Source organism: Cibotium barometz, chromosome 40, assembly GCF_041138505.1.
Source record: "Cibotium barometz isolate CiBa-2024 chromosome 40, ASM4113850v1, whole genome shotgun sequence".
NCBI classification, from domain to species: Eukaryota; Viridiplantae; Streptophyta; class Polypodiopsida; order Cyatheales; family Cibotiaceae; genus Cibotium; species Cibotium barometz.
In genome coordinates, this window is record NC_141085.1 from 27,239,491 (window position 1) to 27,253,456 (window position 13,966).

The window sequence follows — 13,966 nt, forward strand, 5'->3', positions numbered from 1 at the left end:
ATCTATTGGCAGATATGGGTTAGTCCATGGATAGACAACATGCACAGCACGAGTAACCCACTGTATCATGCTAGAACAAAGCACATCAAGGTAAATTATCACTTTGTGAGGTAGAGCAGGTGATGTGGATTGGTGTATGTTAGCATGGAGGATTAGGCATCTGACATCTTTACAACGGCATTGGGTTTAGAGAAGCTCTGTAAGTTCAAGAGCTTACTTGGAGTGCAGGGTATGGAGTTGAGCTCGAGGAGAAGTGTTGAGATATTGAACTTAACTAGTATGGATACGGGTGACATGTCAAGATGATAACTCCACACTAGCATGGTTGGTGAGATTATGGGTGATATGCTGCCAGTGGTTTACAGGTTGTTGTTGTGTGACGATAATTATGGTTATGGGTGACACGCCAGGATGACAATGCTGCCAGTGGCTTGCAAGCTGTTGTGTAACAATGATTTTGGTTTACTAGAGTTATAACATAGTTATAGTACCAGCACATTAGTCGAGTTCACACTATGGACCGACCTTTGTATATTATAGTAGGAGAACATTTTTCCTTATAGTATGCACTCTTATTTGTACGCTATGGTTGTGAGAAGAGAAGAGGAGAATAGAAGAAAATTCAGCCACCCACATCTCTGTTGTGTGCTTGTGTACTCTTGTGTCTGTTTACTTGCAAGGAGCTCAAGCTCACCCCCTCCCCCACATTCTTCTGAGTAGAGTACTTTCCCTTATAGTATGTACTCTCATATAGCACCCGCTTATAAAGCCAGGGTTCATACTATGGACATTGTATGTCTTAGTAGCAGGATACTTTTCCTTATAGACGGGGAGATTCACACTATGGACCTTGTATATTTTAGTAGTACAGTACTTTCCATTATCTCTATGTTATGGTTATAGAGAAGTGAAGAAGGAAGAAGAAAATTCATATATCCATCTCTTGCTTGTGTGCTTGTCTATTCTTATGTATGTGTGCAAAGAATTTTTCTTGCGTAAGGAGCTCAAGCTCACTAACCCTCTTTCCCACATTCTTCTCATGGTATTAGAGCGCCGGTTTGCTTAATGAGTTCAAGAGGCAAGCAAAGGAAGTGGTACACAGGTAAGGATGACTCTATCTTTTTCCCTTTGTCTACAAGGTCTTAGCAAAGGCCTTGAGTTTGAGGATCCAGCCCTTCCTGGGGGAGTTGATTCATGCTACTCAGACAGGATTTGTCAAGGAGCGCAGTATCCTTGACAACATCTTTACTTTCTGGGAGGCGACGGCCCGAGCTAGATTTCTTGGCGAGGACTTGGTCGTGATGCTTCTCGATTTTGAGAAGGCATACGATAGAGTTGATTGGGGATTCTTAGAGGGCACTATGCTTCGCCTGGGCTTTGAGCCAGGATGGATCAGAGGGGTGGCAGCTCTGTATTCCACAGCTCGCAGCCAGGTGCTGATTGCAGGAGGACGGGGGCCGAGTTTTGAGCTGACCAGATCAGTCCGTCAGGGGTGTCCTCTCGCCCCTTTCCTTTTTCTCTTCTTTGCGGAGGCTATGAGTATGTATTTGACGGCAGAGGAGGTTGGTTTGAGAGGACTTCAGCTCCCAGTCCGGGGAGAGGATTTGCTTGATGCTGAGTTTGCAGACGACACGGGCTTATTTTTGCATGGCCAAGAGGCCAATCTTATTCGAGCTGAGCAGTCGCTCCAGGTTTTTAGTGCAGCTTCGGGAGCATTGATCAATTGGCGCAAGACAGTGGCCTTTTGGATCAGTAGTGCTCCCACTCCGGCATGGAGCCCGGACCCCGGTTTTAGATGGATTCCTCCAGGCACAGCAGTGCGGTATTTGGGATGCCAGATTGGCCTCGATTTGTCACCTGAGCAGCAGATTGCCCCGCTTCTTCTGAGCATTCGGAAGAAGCTATTGTATTGGAGTACAGCTCGACTATCCTTGGCTGGGAGGGTGGTGGTGGCAAATCAGGTGCTGTTAGCGACCATGTGGTACATCACGTCTTGCTGGATTTTCTCGAGCTCTTGCATCAGCCAGGTACAGAGGCTGATCAAGAACTTTCTGTGGTCTGGGCGGGACGGTCAGCCAGCTCGGGCAAAGGTTGCATGGCTCAGGGCGGTTTGGGCATTATAGATCCAGTCGATCAGAGTAGAGCCTTATTGGGGAAGCTCATTGTTCGGGGGTTGCTTCCAGGCGCTGAGCCTTGGAAAGAGCTCCTCTTGCAGCGACTGCAGGATCGGGCGCCCCCTGCAGGGGGTACTTGGGCACCAGAGATTCGCTGGATCGTCATAGAGATGAGGAGGACAGGCCTCAGTAGAGGATGGGAGGACAGATTTGCTTTGAGTATCCTGAGAGCTTGGGAGCTGCTGAGACCGGGGCTCTCTCAGCGGCCTCCTTCGTGTGTTGAGGAGCGGGCCAGGCAGCCGCTCATCTGGAGCCCAGCGGTTCGTACGGAGCAGGGTCATATGCTGGGTTCTCGGCCTCGTCTAGCCTGGGGACCTTTAGCGGCAGGCCCAGCTCGTAGTTTTGGAGACTGGCAGGCTTTCTGCAGTCTACCAGAGGAGATCCAGGTGGAGAGGCTGAGTCACTTCAGAGGGGGGTTGATTATGAGGGATGATATTCAGGAGGCACTTACAGAGGAGTGGTTCACACCTCTCGAGCCAGTGGCCCCACGGTGGATGGGAGCCTTTACACAGTTGGAGATCCTGATTGCTGTCAGAGCTAGCACTGAGGATGGCAGATGCCTCTACTATGAGATTCAGGATGAGGGCAGACTCCAGAGAGTGGAGGTGGAGTCGCCTTTAGTTGCAGAGTGCACCTTTCAGAGGATTCGGGTAGTGGCTGCCGCTTCTCGGAAGTGGCATATTGACCCCGACCCTGCTGATGTGCTCCCGGATTGGCGCATATGGGCATATGCAGCGCGCCCCTTGGCCCGGCTACAGTGGGACCCCGGGGAGTACGAGTGGCATGATCCTTATGCATCCCTTGAGGCCACAGAGATCACCTTTTTCCAGTATACTGTTCGGCTGGGACGGCATATTTTGACGGCGAGGAGCACGGTTTCTCCAGCGGCAGCGGGGCATTGGCGATTGCAGGGACTCTCACAGGAGTTCCTGGAGGATTTCTGGGCTCGGCTCTGGGCTAGTCGGCAGGCCCGCAGGATCTCGGCTTTTCAGTGGCTGGTCGCCCACAGGGGCTCAGCAGTTGGCACTTGGCTTGTTTACAGCGGTCTTCCGGCGGCCTGCGTCCGATGCGGCCACCCTATGGAGACACAGAGATATTGCCTTTGGGACTGCCCTCAGGCACAGCAGATTTGGCTGCGGATACTGCGTATTCTGGGCCCCCTCTCTCCAGAGGGTGTGTTTACATGGGGTGCCGCTGCTTGGTCGACTTCGTCAGGGCCTGCTATGGGCTATGAGTTGGAGCAGGGCAGTCAGGCCATCAGATTTATTAGGGGCCAGCCTCGCCTGGTTCCGGCACCGGATTTCTCGTCCGCCAGCTGGACACAGGAGAGGGATTTACGATGGGAGCTCCTCAGCAGCCTCACCATCTGGTTCACCTGGAGGGCCCTGTGCTTTACGGCCTTTGAGGGGAGATTGGAGCCACCAGCAGAGACTGTACGGGGGATTTGGCAGGAGTTGATCCACACCCTGCGAGGACAGTACGACCGCATCCGGGGAGACTCGGATGAGGCGATCTTACGGCGCCAGGCCTTTGACACCACTTGGCGCTGTGGCCCGTTCTACACCTTACACACGGGATCGCCGCGTTGGCACTACAGGCCACCTGTTTGGCTCTTCCCCCCCCCTATTGTATGATTTAGCCGCTCAGTTCTTTATACTGATGCTTGTATTTTGCAGCACCTAGGGAGAGTCTCCCGGGCTGCCATGATGTATTCACTGCTCTTCTCTCTCTTAGGAGCAGGAGAGATCTTTTGTAGCCCTACGGGCGTTTTTATATAACTAATGAAAGGATCTTTTCTCGGAAAAAAAAAAAGAAGAAAATTTTTGGAAGTAGCTATTGGTCAAGAACATTGGCAATAAGCATAGTAGGCACAATAGTAGTCAAGGACATATCTTGGGGATCCCTCTCCGATAAAGCAAAAGCATAGTATATACTGTGTTGTATTTGAAGCTTGAAGAACCTATCTTTTTGTTTTGGGTATCTCGTGTTATTTCGGATCCCCTTTTGGCCCTGCAAGTTTTTTGCAAACTCTCTACACATAGTGACAAGTTTTAGCTACGTCGTGTTTCGTTGAAGTTTCACGAAGGCCGGTGTGCACACTGGTTGATTTGAAGTTCCTCTACAGAGATTTTGAGATTTGTACATATATGGAAGATGTATGTTAATGTGATTGGTTTAAATATAACAGGTTTATAGTATTGTTGGTAATTATGTATGTACTATCAAATATATTGATGTGATGGGAGTGCAAAAGTTACTGCAAGTGTTGTGTTTGGCCTACAAAATATCATATTTGATGCAAGTGAAAGTTACTGCATGTAACAATTGGTTGAAAGACATGGATCTGGAGCTCTCCATAGCCATGGAGGTCATGATAAAGAAGATGAGCTAAGGATATAGAAGTGAAGGGAACTCATCATGAACATGTGTGTGTGCGCTAATGAAGCTTTAAACTCAAGTTCAGTTAGGTTACAGGATTAAGACTTGTACTCATAGAAAGACTTGAGAGCTTGCTTGATTTGATTGCTTGAAAGTGACCCCTTTTATATGAGGTGGGTTATGTCGGATGATTATTGCTTGCTCATGTGACAGCTTACTAGAATTGCAGTCACTTTCTACCTTCCTTGTGCTCCATTGCACCGTATTTCTCAACACTACTCCTTGGTGCCATATTCTTAGGCTATTGTAAGGTGGTTGGATGTGAAATTTACAACTCCAATACCCCCCTAGGTGTTTGATTTTCTACTCTCAGGTGGTAAGGTTTGGTTACAACATGTCATCACCCCCCCTTAGTGCCAACATAGCTACTTAAGGTGGTAAGGTGTGATGAAAACAACAGAAATGGGATGAGATGGGTGTCTACTTATATGGTGACTCCTTTCTACAACATGTAGGCTTGGGTAGTGAGGTTTTGTTGATTGCTTGCTTAGAGAAGTGAGGTGCTTGAGGTCTCCTTTGCTTTGCTTGATGAAGACCTTGTGTGATTACCTTCATGCTTCTTTGTGAAGCTTCGTCCTTGTTTGCCTAGCTCTTTGCTCATCCATCTTCTTGTTGACTGCTTCTCAGGTCTTGGTCTTTGCTCCTTGGCCTCACTCTGGCTCTTTGACAGCTTTGTTGATGTGGACTCGATGCTCTAAAGGTTTGCATCAATGCCACCATTTAACAAAGTGACCCATTCCTTCAAAAGAGCGAGAGTAAAACAAAGAGCTCCATCAATCCGGAAGAATTCACTCAAGCCTTCATCTTTGTCATGGTCAATGACCCAATTGGGTTTGTCAATGTTAAGTCCATTTCAATATCTATTGACATGTCTCGAATTTCAGACCAATCATCAGCAAAAGAATATTGCCCTCCTAGAAACTTGAGAGCACTTGGACATTTAGATATCATACACCAATTGTGAAACTCCTTGTGAGATGGATCATGCCGTGGTTAAGCAACCAATAGAAAATATATTTTCTGACTGTTGTATGAACACGGGTCGATTAACAAAGGTGTCACATTGTCCCTTAACAAACAAATAAAGAATATTTCCCTCCTAGAAACTTGTGAGCACTTGGACATTTAGATATCATACACCAATTGTGAAACTCGTGAAATGGACCACGCCGTGGTTAAACAAGCAATAGAAAATATATTTTCTGACTGTTGTGTGAATATGGGTTGATTAACAGAGGTTAGCCATAATGCCTTAATAAACACATTAATGTATTCTCAAATATGAGCATCTCTCTTGCATTGAACATTTTAAATGTACACAAAAACCACTGGCTCATCTGCCCAAGCACTCTAATTTAGAGATTTCTAGTTTGGTTCAAGAACTTTTGATGATCTATTTCATCTTAGAACTTTGAAAGCTCTCAGGTCTTGAGAACACACACGTTGGACAGGGAGGTTTAGTTTAAAGGAGGGAATATGCTATGAGCCCAAAAGGTCATAACAAGCTATGTTTATCATGCAGGCTAGGACCGAGGGCCTCCAAATGCGAAGATTCCGAAAAGATCAGGACCCTCTTACGCCTAGGTCAATATCTAGAAGATATGCTCTGGTAGTATGGAACACCCAAGTTTTGGTGACGTGCTGTGATTGCTCAGTTAACACGTCTAACTGAAGCTATGATTGGGTATTGTGCTAACCACCTACCCTCATGTGCAGATTGCACTCCGAGCCTAGTAGAGATTGATATATGCAAGTGGGACTCACAGTAGAAGGCTTGTTTCAGTGCTTCTTCAAGAAAACTCTAAAGCAGGGACAAAAGTTTGTGAAAAGCCATGTAGAATTAGGTACTCTCATATGAATTTCTGACAATGCATCACTCTCCACAAATGTGATAGCTGTAACAAAAACAGACGCACAAACAAATGGTACCATACCGCATTGATGATCCTATCCTGCTGGAGTAAGCTCTGTACTGATGCAATGTCATTGGCACCTTCGTCCTTCTCTACCATGCTTGCAGCTAGCATGGTTTTACCGTGGTCCACGGTTTCCCTAATAAGCTGAGAGATGAGATGAAACCTGGCTCCGTTATCCATCAAGGCCAACTGGGTACGTGCCTCCAGCAAACACCTGTCAAAGATGCCAGTTTCTCCTGTATTTCAAATGTTCAACTCTCAAAGACTAGAAAAGGTACTCGATTTGGTATGATACAGAAATATTACCATAGAAAAAGCTGCAGCCTATTTTTGCACTGTTCGCTTTCTGTTGTGAGGAAAAATGGTAAAAGTGACACAAACTGATGAATACAAGATGATGCCGCCTCAAGGCTTGCCTTGTAAATGTACAGGAGGACAAGATGGAACACGACCCTTGGAAATTTATCTCCACGCAGCTTTAAAGCTTTGTCAATAAGCTTGCCTGGATTCATGCTGACAACAGCACCAAGGCCTCCAGCAACAACTGCAGCAGCCATTTCAGAAGCTGGAATGTTTATGGATTCCACCAAACCACGTGCCCGTTGCCCCAAGGTTGGGCCAGAAGAGAAGAAGTCTCCTTTTCCTCTCCCATGCATGTCTCTCAATACAGCCCATGATCTATTGTAAACCTGCCATCGCTCATCTTCTATCACGCTAACTTCACCTAGCTGAGATCTGGACCCAGATTATAAAGATCAACATGTTGTTGGACATTACAAGCAACATGAGTTAGAATCATCAAAGAAGGAAAAAAAACTTGTTATATTTCACCTTAACTCATTGCTGGATGATGATACACGGTGTTGAGTATTTGAATGTGTTTCTGTTACCATGTCAGGCAAGGGCAACCCATGACTTTCAGTAACACCTTCCATTACCTCTTCATTAGGAAACTGCAAACCATATAAAAGCACATATGTCATGGCCTTAACTTGGAAAAGAAAAACAAAATTCGTTAGAGTCAAAAAAGACACTGGATAAAACTTGAGTTTAACACAGCGAACTAAGTGCAAAGTAGAATACAACTGACAACAGTAAAATACATTAACCCCTGAAAATAACAGCATCTATTGAATACAAAAGATGGTATAAAGATATGCAATCCATCATCCACGATGCATATAAACATGTCATTCATAGCCAAGTGAATCTCATACGTGGTAATCCACTGCATGACAGAGTGACACATGACTATGAAGTCAAAGACCAAACAAAGGCGAAGTGAAATCTGCATAGGCACTCATTAATGAAGTCTGTATGCTCTTGATGGCATGTGAGCATCTAAGCTTAAAAATATGGCATCCAGCTGTGCTGGCTATTATCCTCTAGCCAGTGTCCCCCTTGAGATAAGGGGGAATAAAGCATGAGTGGCACCACTATCATGCTAATGGGAGAAACAATCACGAGGAAGCCATATCATTGTTCACATGTTCTTCCGTCATCAATGATATTAGGTCTTGGGTAGAACTTTCATCGTTCTTCCCTCATGCATTGCACTGAGGGCCCAATGTATGTGGAAACAAAAAGCGCTACTTTGCCTGGCACCCCCCTCAGATTCGTGAGAACATATACATCCCTTCCACAATGCATTACTGGACAGCTCTTGTTGTCAGAGACCCCATCCTTTTCAACTTTTGGAAGCAACACAGTTTGCACCCATGGAATGTCTCCCTTCTTCCTAAGGCTCATAGCTCACAAATTTCCAGTAGTCCGCGCCATCATGGGCTACCTTGCATCATGCTGCCAATGACAGGACCCAGAGGAGACACAGCCCCATTGCCTTTAATATTGCCTAAAGACTCAAAGAATTTGGTAATAGATCATTCACCTTTTCACAGCATGCAGCTAAGAGGCCCATGTCATCAAATGGGACATTATTGTTTGGGCGAACGATGTGAAAAAATTTGATGGCTCACTTCGATGTGCCCTGATCGTCACACACACAAGGTGATGACAAGGCCACATTCAGCTCAGAGTCTGGCATGTCAGATGGTGGATATCACATCAATCAGCCTGTCACAGCTAACTTTAGTAAAGTCATTTTCAACATTGCATTCACACATACATAGTTTGGCATGCAGCTTGATGATGACATCACATGAGTATACATGTAGTTTGGCATGCAGCTTGATGATGCCAAACTATGTAGTTTGTGTCATTCCAGGCAGCTTGATGATGCCTAGAATGACACAACAAACCACCATGGATTTCATCCCTACCACTTCAAGTCGTGTGGATATGTATGCCTAGTCATCAATTTAGAGCATCCAATGATTGCCAGTTAGTGGGATCACTTTGCATAGTGTGGTGCTGTGAGGGGCTCCTCCCAAGGATCGCCTAATACACAAGTATAAACAAGATTAGTACAAACAAAAAAGCGTGCAAGCAAGCTCACCACCCAACCGTCAGTTCGCGTCCGCAAACCTCCCCCGAGCACTAGGGACTAAGGTTCCACCCCCACGAGTCCATGCCAGTCAACCCTAATGTCCCATACCACCAGTGCCTGCCCCACAGGGGCCCTTGACAAGACAACGCGTGATCCGCCATGTCCATGACAGGAGTAAGCCACTTGGTCCAAGTCCAAACCACTTATATAGTGCTTATTGCTACAGTCTAGTCATAAATAGCCAATAACCTTGCATTTATTCAACCTGACCGTTAGCCACCTAAATCCACCTGCTTTTCCTTAATCCATGGCTCCCCCAACCCTATTGGACTAGTCCCTAACCCCAAGGGTGGATAACATTCCTTCCCACTTAGGACATTTCCACTCTTGCAAAAAAAATGAAGGCGAATCTAGCTACCTGCATCAATCGTCTCCAAAATCAGGTTTGTACATGTCTATCAAATCCGCATAGCCATGTATCAAGGACATAGTTACGAGAAACAGGGAAACGGAAACGGAAATTTTGAGGATGGGGGAAACGAAAACACCACATCATCCTAGGTTATCCTAAGAGGGGGGTATGGGAAGAGCCATTAAGTTGAGAGGCCACATGTATAATGTAAGACATGTGCTAAAGAAGTAAAATCTGGAGTCTATAATGTACGACGTGTGCTAAAGAAGTAAAATCTGGAGTCTCTAGTGTACACTCTACATTTATGATTTTTTTGTCATGAAAGAGACTTCTATTATTAAGTATGAAAAAAGCATACAACAATCACGGCTATAAGTCGGAATAGAATAGAATCACCCAAATATGTAAGGTGATCTCAACCACTAAGGAGCATCATGGTGCCATGAAAGACCTGTGGGACTAGAGGAAAAGAAAACGCCAAAGCCTATGTCAATGTCTGCGCTAATGTCTGCACTGTATCACTGGACAGATGTCATAACTCTCCCAATGAGGCTTGAGAGTAGGAATCCTATGCATCTATCGAGTGATGAGAAGCCTGGCATTCCAGACATAGTTGTCACGGTATGAAAATACGATACCGTACGGGAATTTTTGATACGATATGAAATTTTCAAATACCGTACGATAAAATACAATTTTATTTTTTTGCACTTACAACCTATGGAGCTTTAAGCTTGAATGTGGGGGAAGGTTGGGGGGGGAGGAGTCTATAGTGCTTAAGGAACCAGAACATGGATATGTGTCTCTCCCAGTTGATCTCCCGATTGTCTCCAAAAAAGAACCTAGATGGATAATGCAATACCAAAGGTCTCCGAGTGTAGCGTTTATGACTAAGGGACCGTCCTTGCACAAATACGAGCAGTGCATCTAGGGTGATAGGTTTAGGGACTCCTCTCTAGATCAAAACGGCCATGTCCAAATTGTCTCCATCGTACATAACTTGAGAATCTGACTCTGTAGCCTACCTATACTAGGGATCTCCAAGTGATGACCAAAGGTCTCCCAGTGTAGCGTTTATGACTAAGGGACCCTCCTTGCACGCATACGAGCAGTGCATCTAGGGACTCCTCTCTAGATCAAAATGGCCATGTCCAAATCTTCTCCATCGTACATAACTTGAGAATCTGACTGTCTAGCCTACCCATACTAGGGATCTCCAAGTGATGTAGCAAGATTCTCTCATCCTACCAATCAAGTGTACACTGCAAGTCTACCTTGCCAGATTTTTTAGGTCTCTCAACAACCCCATATGGAATACTGAGTGGACACGAAAGTTGCGAAGTATTGCGGGCATTTGGGATCTTCGTTAAGCAGGTTTTTTTTTTAAAAGCATTTGGAATTTTTTTCTCAAAGTTGGGGAAGGGGGGGAGCCCCTAAGATGCTGAATGGATGCAGCTCTCTGATCCACCAGAAGACTCTTAAAGGTCTTCCTAGCGAGAATTGTATATGCACATCTCTCCCATCGTGACCATTGCATGTAACGAGATGCACCAAGTGGCAGACTGGTCTCATCCCTGATGAACTTGTTCCACATAATAGATTGTCGATCAGGCAAAGACCGAGGAAGCCTCTATCTCAAGAATGGTCTCATGCTTCTCCATGCTCTGACAATGGCTACAATAAGATGGGAAGATGGTGCCCTGATATCTACCTATGTGAACAAAAACCATGTGTTGGGTAGCCAATCTCTCCCAACACGGAGTGTACACCTAGAAATCTGAGATAAGAAAAAATCCTTCCAACGCTCAGTGCCTGGTAGGAAACCTCTATCCACAAGTTTGCAAACCAATGCCCTACACTGAACATCAAGATCAATAATATTCAGCTCTCTGTCTCATCTGGGCTAAATAACTATGAGTCCTACCTTGGCATGTGCGCCTGTGGTGCCATCCAAACTTGACCAAAGAAAATTGCAGATCAACCTCTACAATTGACCAATGCACGCACGAGAGAAGCACCAACAAGAGGCAATAAACCAAGTCAAGGCAAGAAATACCTGCTTAGCCACCAATGCTCTGCGGGCTAAATCCAATCTCCTAGAGCTCCAATGAAGAAGCTTCTTCCGAATACTCATAAGTACCAAAGCAAACTACTCTGCAGGAGAAATATCAACCCCAACCTGGCATCCCAAATATCTAGCAGTGCATCCTCTACTGATCCAAGTAAAACAAAGCTCTGTACCCCAAGCAACTCTCGGCAAGTTGCTAATCCAAAAACCAACAAATTTGTGCCAATTAATGAGGGCCCCTCCATAGGCACTCATTAATGAACTCCGTATGCTCTTGATGGCATGTGGGCACCTAAGCTTAAAAATACGGCATCCAGCTGTGCTGGCTATTATCCTCTAGCCAGCGTCCCCCTTGAGATAAGGAGAAATAAAGCATGAGTGGCACCACTATAATGCTGATGGGAGAAACAATCCATAGGAAGCCATATAGATGATATTAGGTCTTGGGTAGAACTTTCATTGTTCTTCCCTCATGCATTGCACTGAGGGAAGAATGGACGTGGAAACAAAAAGCGCTACTTTGCTTGGCGCCCCCTTCAAATTCGTGAGAACAGATACATCCCTTCCGCAATGCATCACTAGACAGCTCTTGTTATCAGAGACCCCATCCTTTTCAACTTTTGGAAGCAACACAGTTTGCACCGTTGGAATGTCTCCCTTCTTCCTAGGCTCATGGCTCACAAATTTCCAATAGTCAACGCCATCAAGGGTACCTTGCATCATGCTGCCAATAACAGGACCCCGAGGAGACACAGCCCCATTGCCTTTAATATTGCCTAAAGACTCAAAAATGTCAGCAAATGGGACATTATTGTTTGGGCGAACGATGTGAAAAAATTGGACGGGTCACTTGGATGTGCCCTGATCGTCACACACACAAGGTGATGACACCACCACTGGGGCCGCAAATGAGCAGTAACCCCCCCCCCCCCCCCCCCCCTCTCCTCAATACTGAAGTATATTATTGGAGTATTTTATTTGTGTACAAAGTTCCAAGGACTTGCTAGCCAGATAATCCCTGCAATGCATAATATGAAGACATATTACCCAAAAAAGTATTTGCCGGTGAAGAATGTCGAAGCCGGAGTTGTCAAATGAGTCAATACAACCAGCCCAGATTCCTCATACACCTGGAGTTGTGTGAACACGAAACTGTCGTTTCGAGACCACGCACGAACATGCGCTCTCATACTAGAGCTTGGCTCGCACAACTCGCGGAGGAACGGGCATGGTCCTCACAAGTGCAGGCACACAGACAGGTGCTCACGCTCTACAAGTACACGAACATGTACTTGTAATAGATCCGGTACACAAATTGGTACTATTAGGGTTTCATCAGGTACAACCGTAAGTACAGCTGGTACAGTTAGGGTTTCATCAGGTACGGTGGTTGGTACACGTGGTACAGCAAGTGCCCACAGTAGGTACACAGCAGGTACAGCCAGTAATGCAGGTACAGCAGGTACACAGCAGGTGCCCACAATAGGTACACAGCAGGTACAGTCGGTACTGCAGGTACAGAAGGTGCTGAGGGTACAGTCACAGCAGCAGGTGAAATTAGGGTTTCAGCAGGTACAGAAGGTACTGAGGGTACAGTCACAACAGCCGGTATAATTAGGGTTTCAGCAGGTACAAGAGGTGCCCACAGCAGGTACTGTTAGGGTTTCAGCAGGTATAGCAGGTGCAGAAGGTGCTGAAGGTGCTTAAGGTACTGATAGCAGCAGTCGACCATAGAAAAAGGGAAGTGAGCTACGGAGAGTTGGGCGCCAGTTTCAAGGAGAAGGGAAAGTGCAAAGAGGTGGAGAAGATCGGGGAAGAGGAGGTGGAGGGGTCCAAATCCCTTGTGCCATGTGGCACAGCTCACCATAATTAATGGTGGGCACCTCCTTAAAGTCTCCACACACTTATGAGGCCCTGTGTGGATGCCCAGCATTTGGGCTGGGCACACTTTTGACCTTGGGCCCCAGGCACTAAGCCAATGCCCAGCTTTAATAAATGTGAACTGCTAAGGCAGAGGATTTGGATCCACATCCTCCAAAGAAGGATCCACATTCTATGAGGCAAGAGTTGCATTAGGATTGGAGTGCTCCTCTAGGGGTGGGGTAAAGGGGTAGGTGCGGGGGTCTGAGGGCGCCTGCCATCTCTAACCACAACCCAACGCTGTGTGGTCTGCTGAGGCACACGGGCAATTGGAGTCTGGCCAATTGCATGAGGCATTTGCTAGGTAAGACCACGCTGCCTCCTAGCATGGCCTCTTGATCTGGGACAATCTCTAGCAATGTGGCCCTGTCGACAACAACTCCGACACTAGTCAGATCTGCTTGCAATCTCCATCCTCTAATGGAAATGAGAGCCGTCGGGTCTCTGAAGTATGATATGATCATCAGTAATTGATGCATTAGGAACAAGCACAAAAACCTTGGATACACCATCAAAAGTGGCGGTAACAAACGCGGGAGATGAGGCGTGATAGCCCGGAACGGTCGATACCTCTAAAACCTGGCCAAAGAA

The 13,966-nt window shown here is 46.2% G+C and overlaps 1 protein-coding gene across 8 annotated transcripts in view; it reads right to left on the reverse strand.

Annotated features, from left to right (window-relative positions):
• LOC147615368 (binding protein) overlaps positions 1 to 13,966 on the reverse strand; it is a 188,326-nt gene that overhangs the window by 36,026 nt on the left and 138,334 nt on the right. For all 8 annotated transcript variants that reach the window (XR_015262839.1, XR_015262837.1, XR_015262836.1 and 5 more), the window contains 3 exons: positions 7,361 to 7,482; positions 6,836 to 7,264; positions 6,548 to 6,743 (listed from right to left, as the gene is read on the reverse strand). Coding sequence is in view for 1 of the 8 variants with exons in the window: in XM_086779460.1 (XP_086635586.1) it covers positions 6,548 to 6,743; positions 6,836 to 7,264; positions 7,361 to 7,482 (747 nt within the window). In the remaining 7 variants the exon portion in view is untranslated. The remainder of the gene's footprint in view (positions 1 to 6,547; positions 6,744 to 6,835; positions 7,265 to 7,360; positions 7,483 to 13,966) is intronic.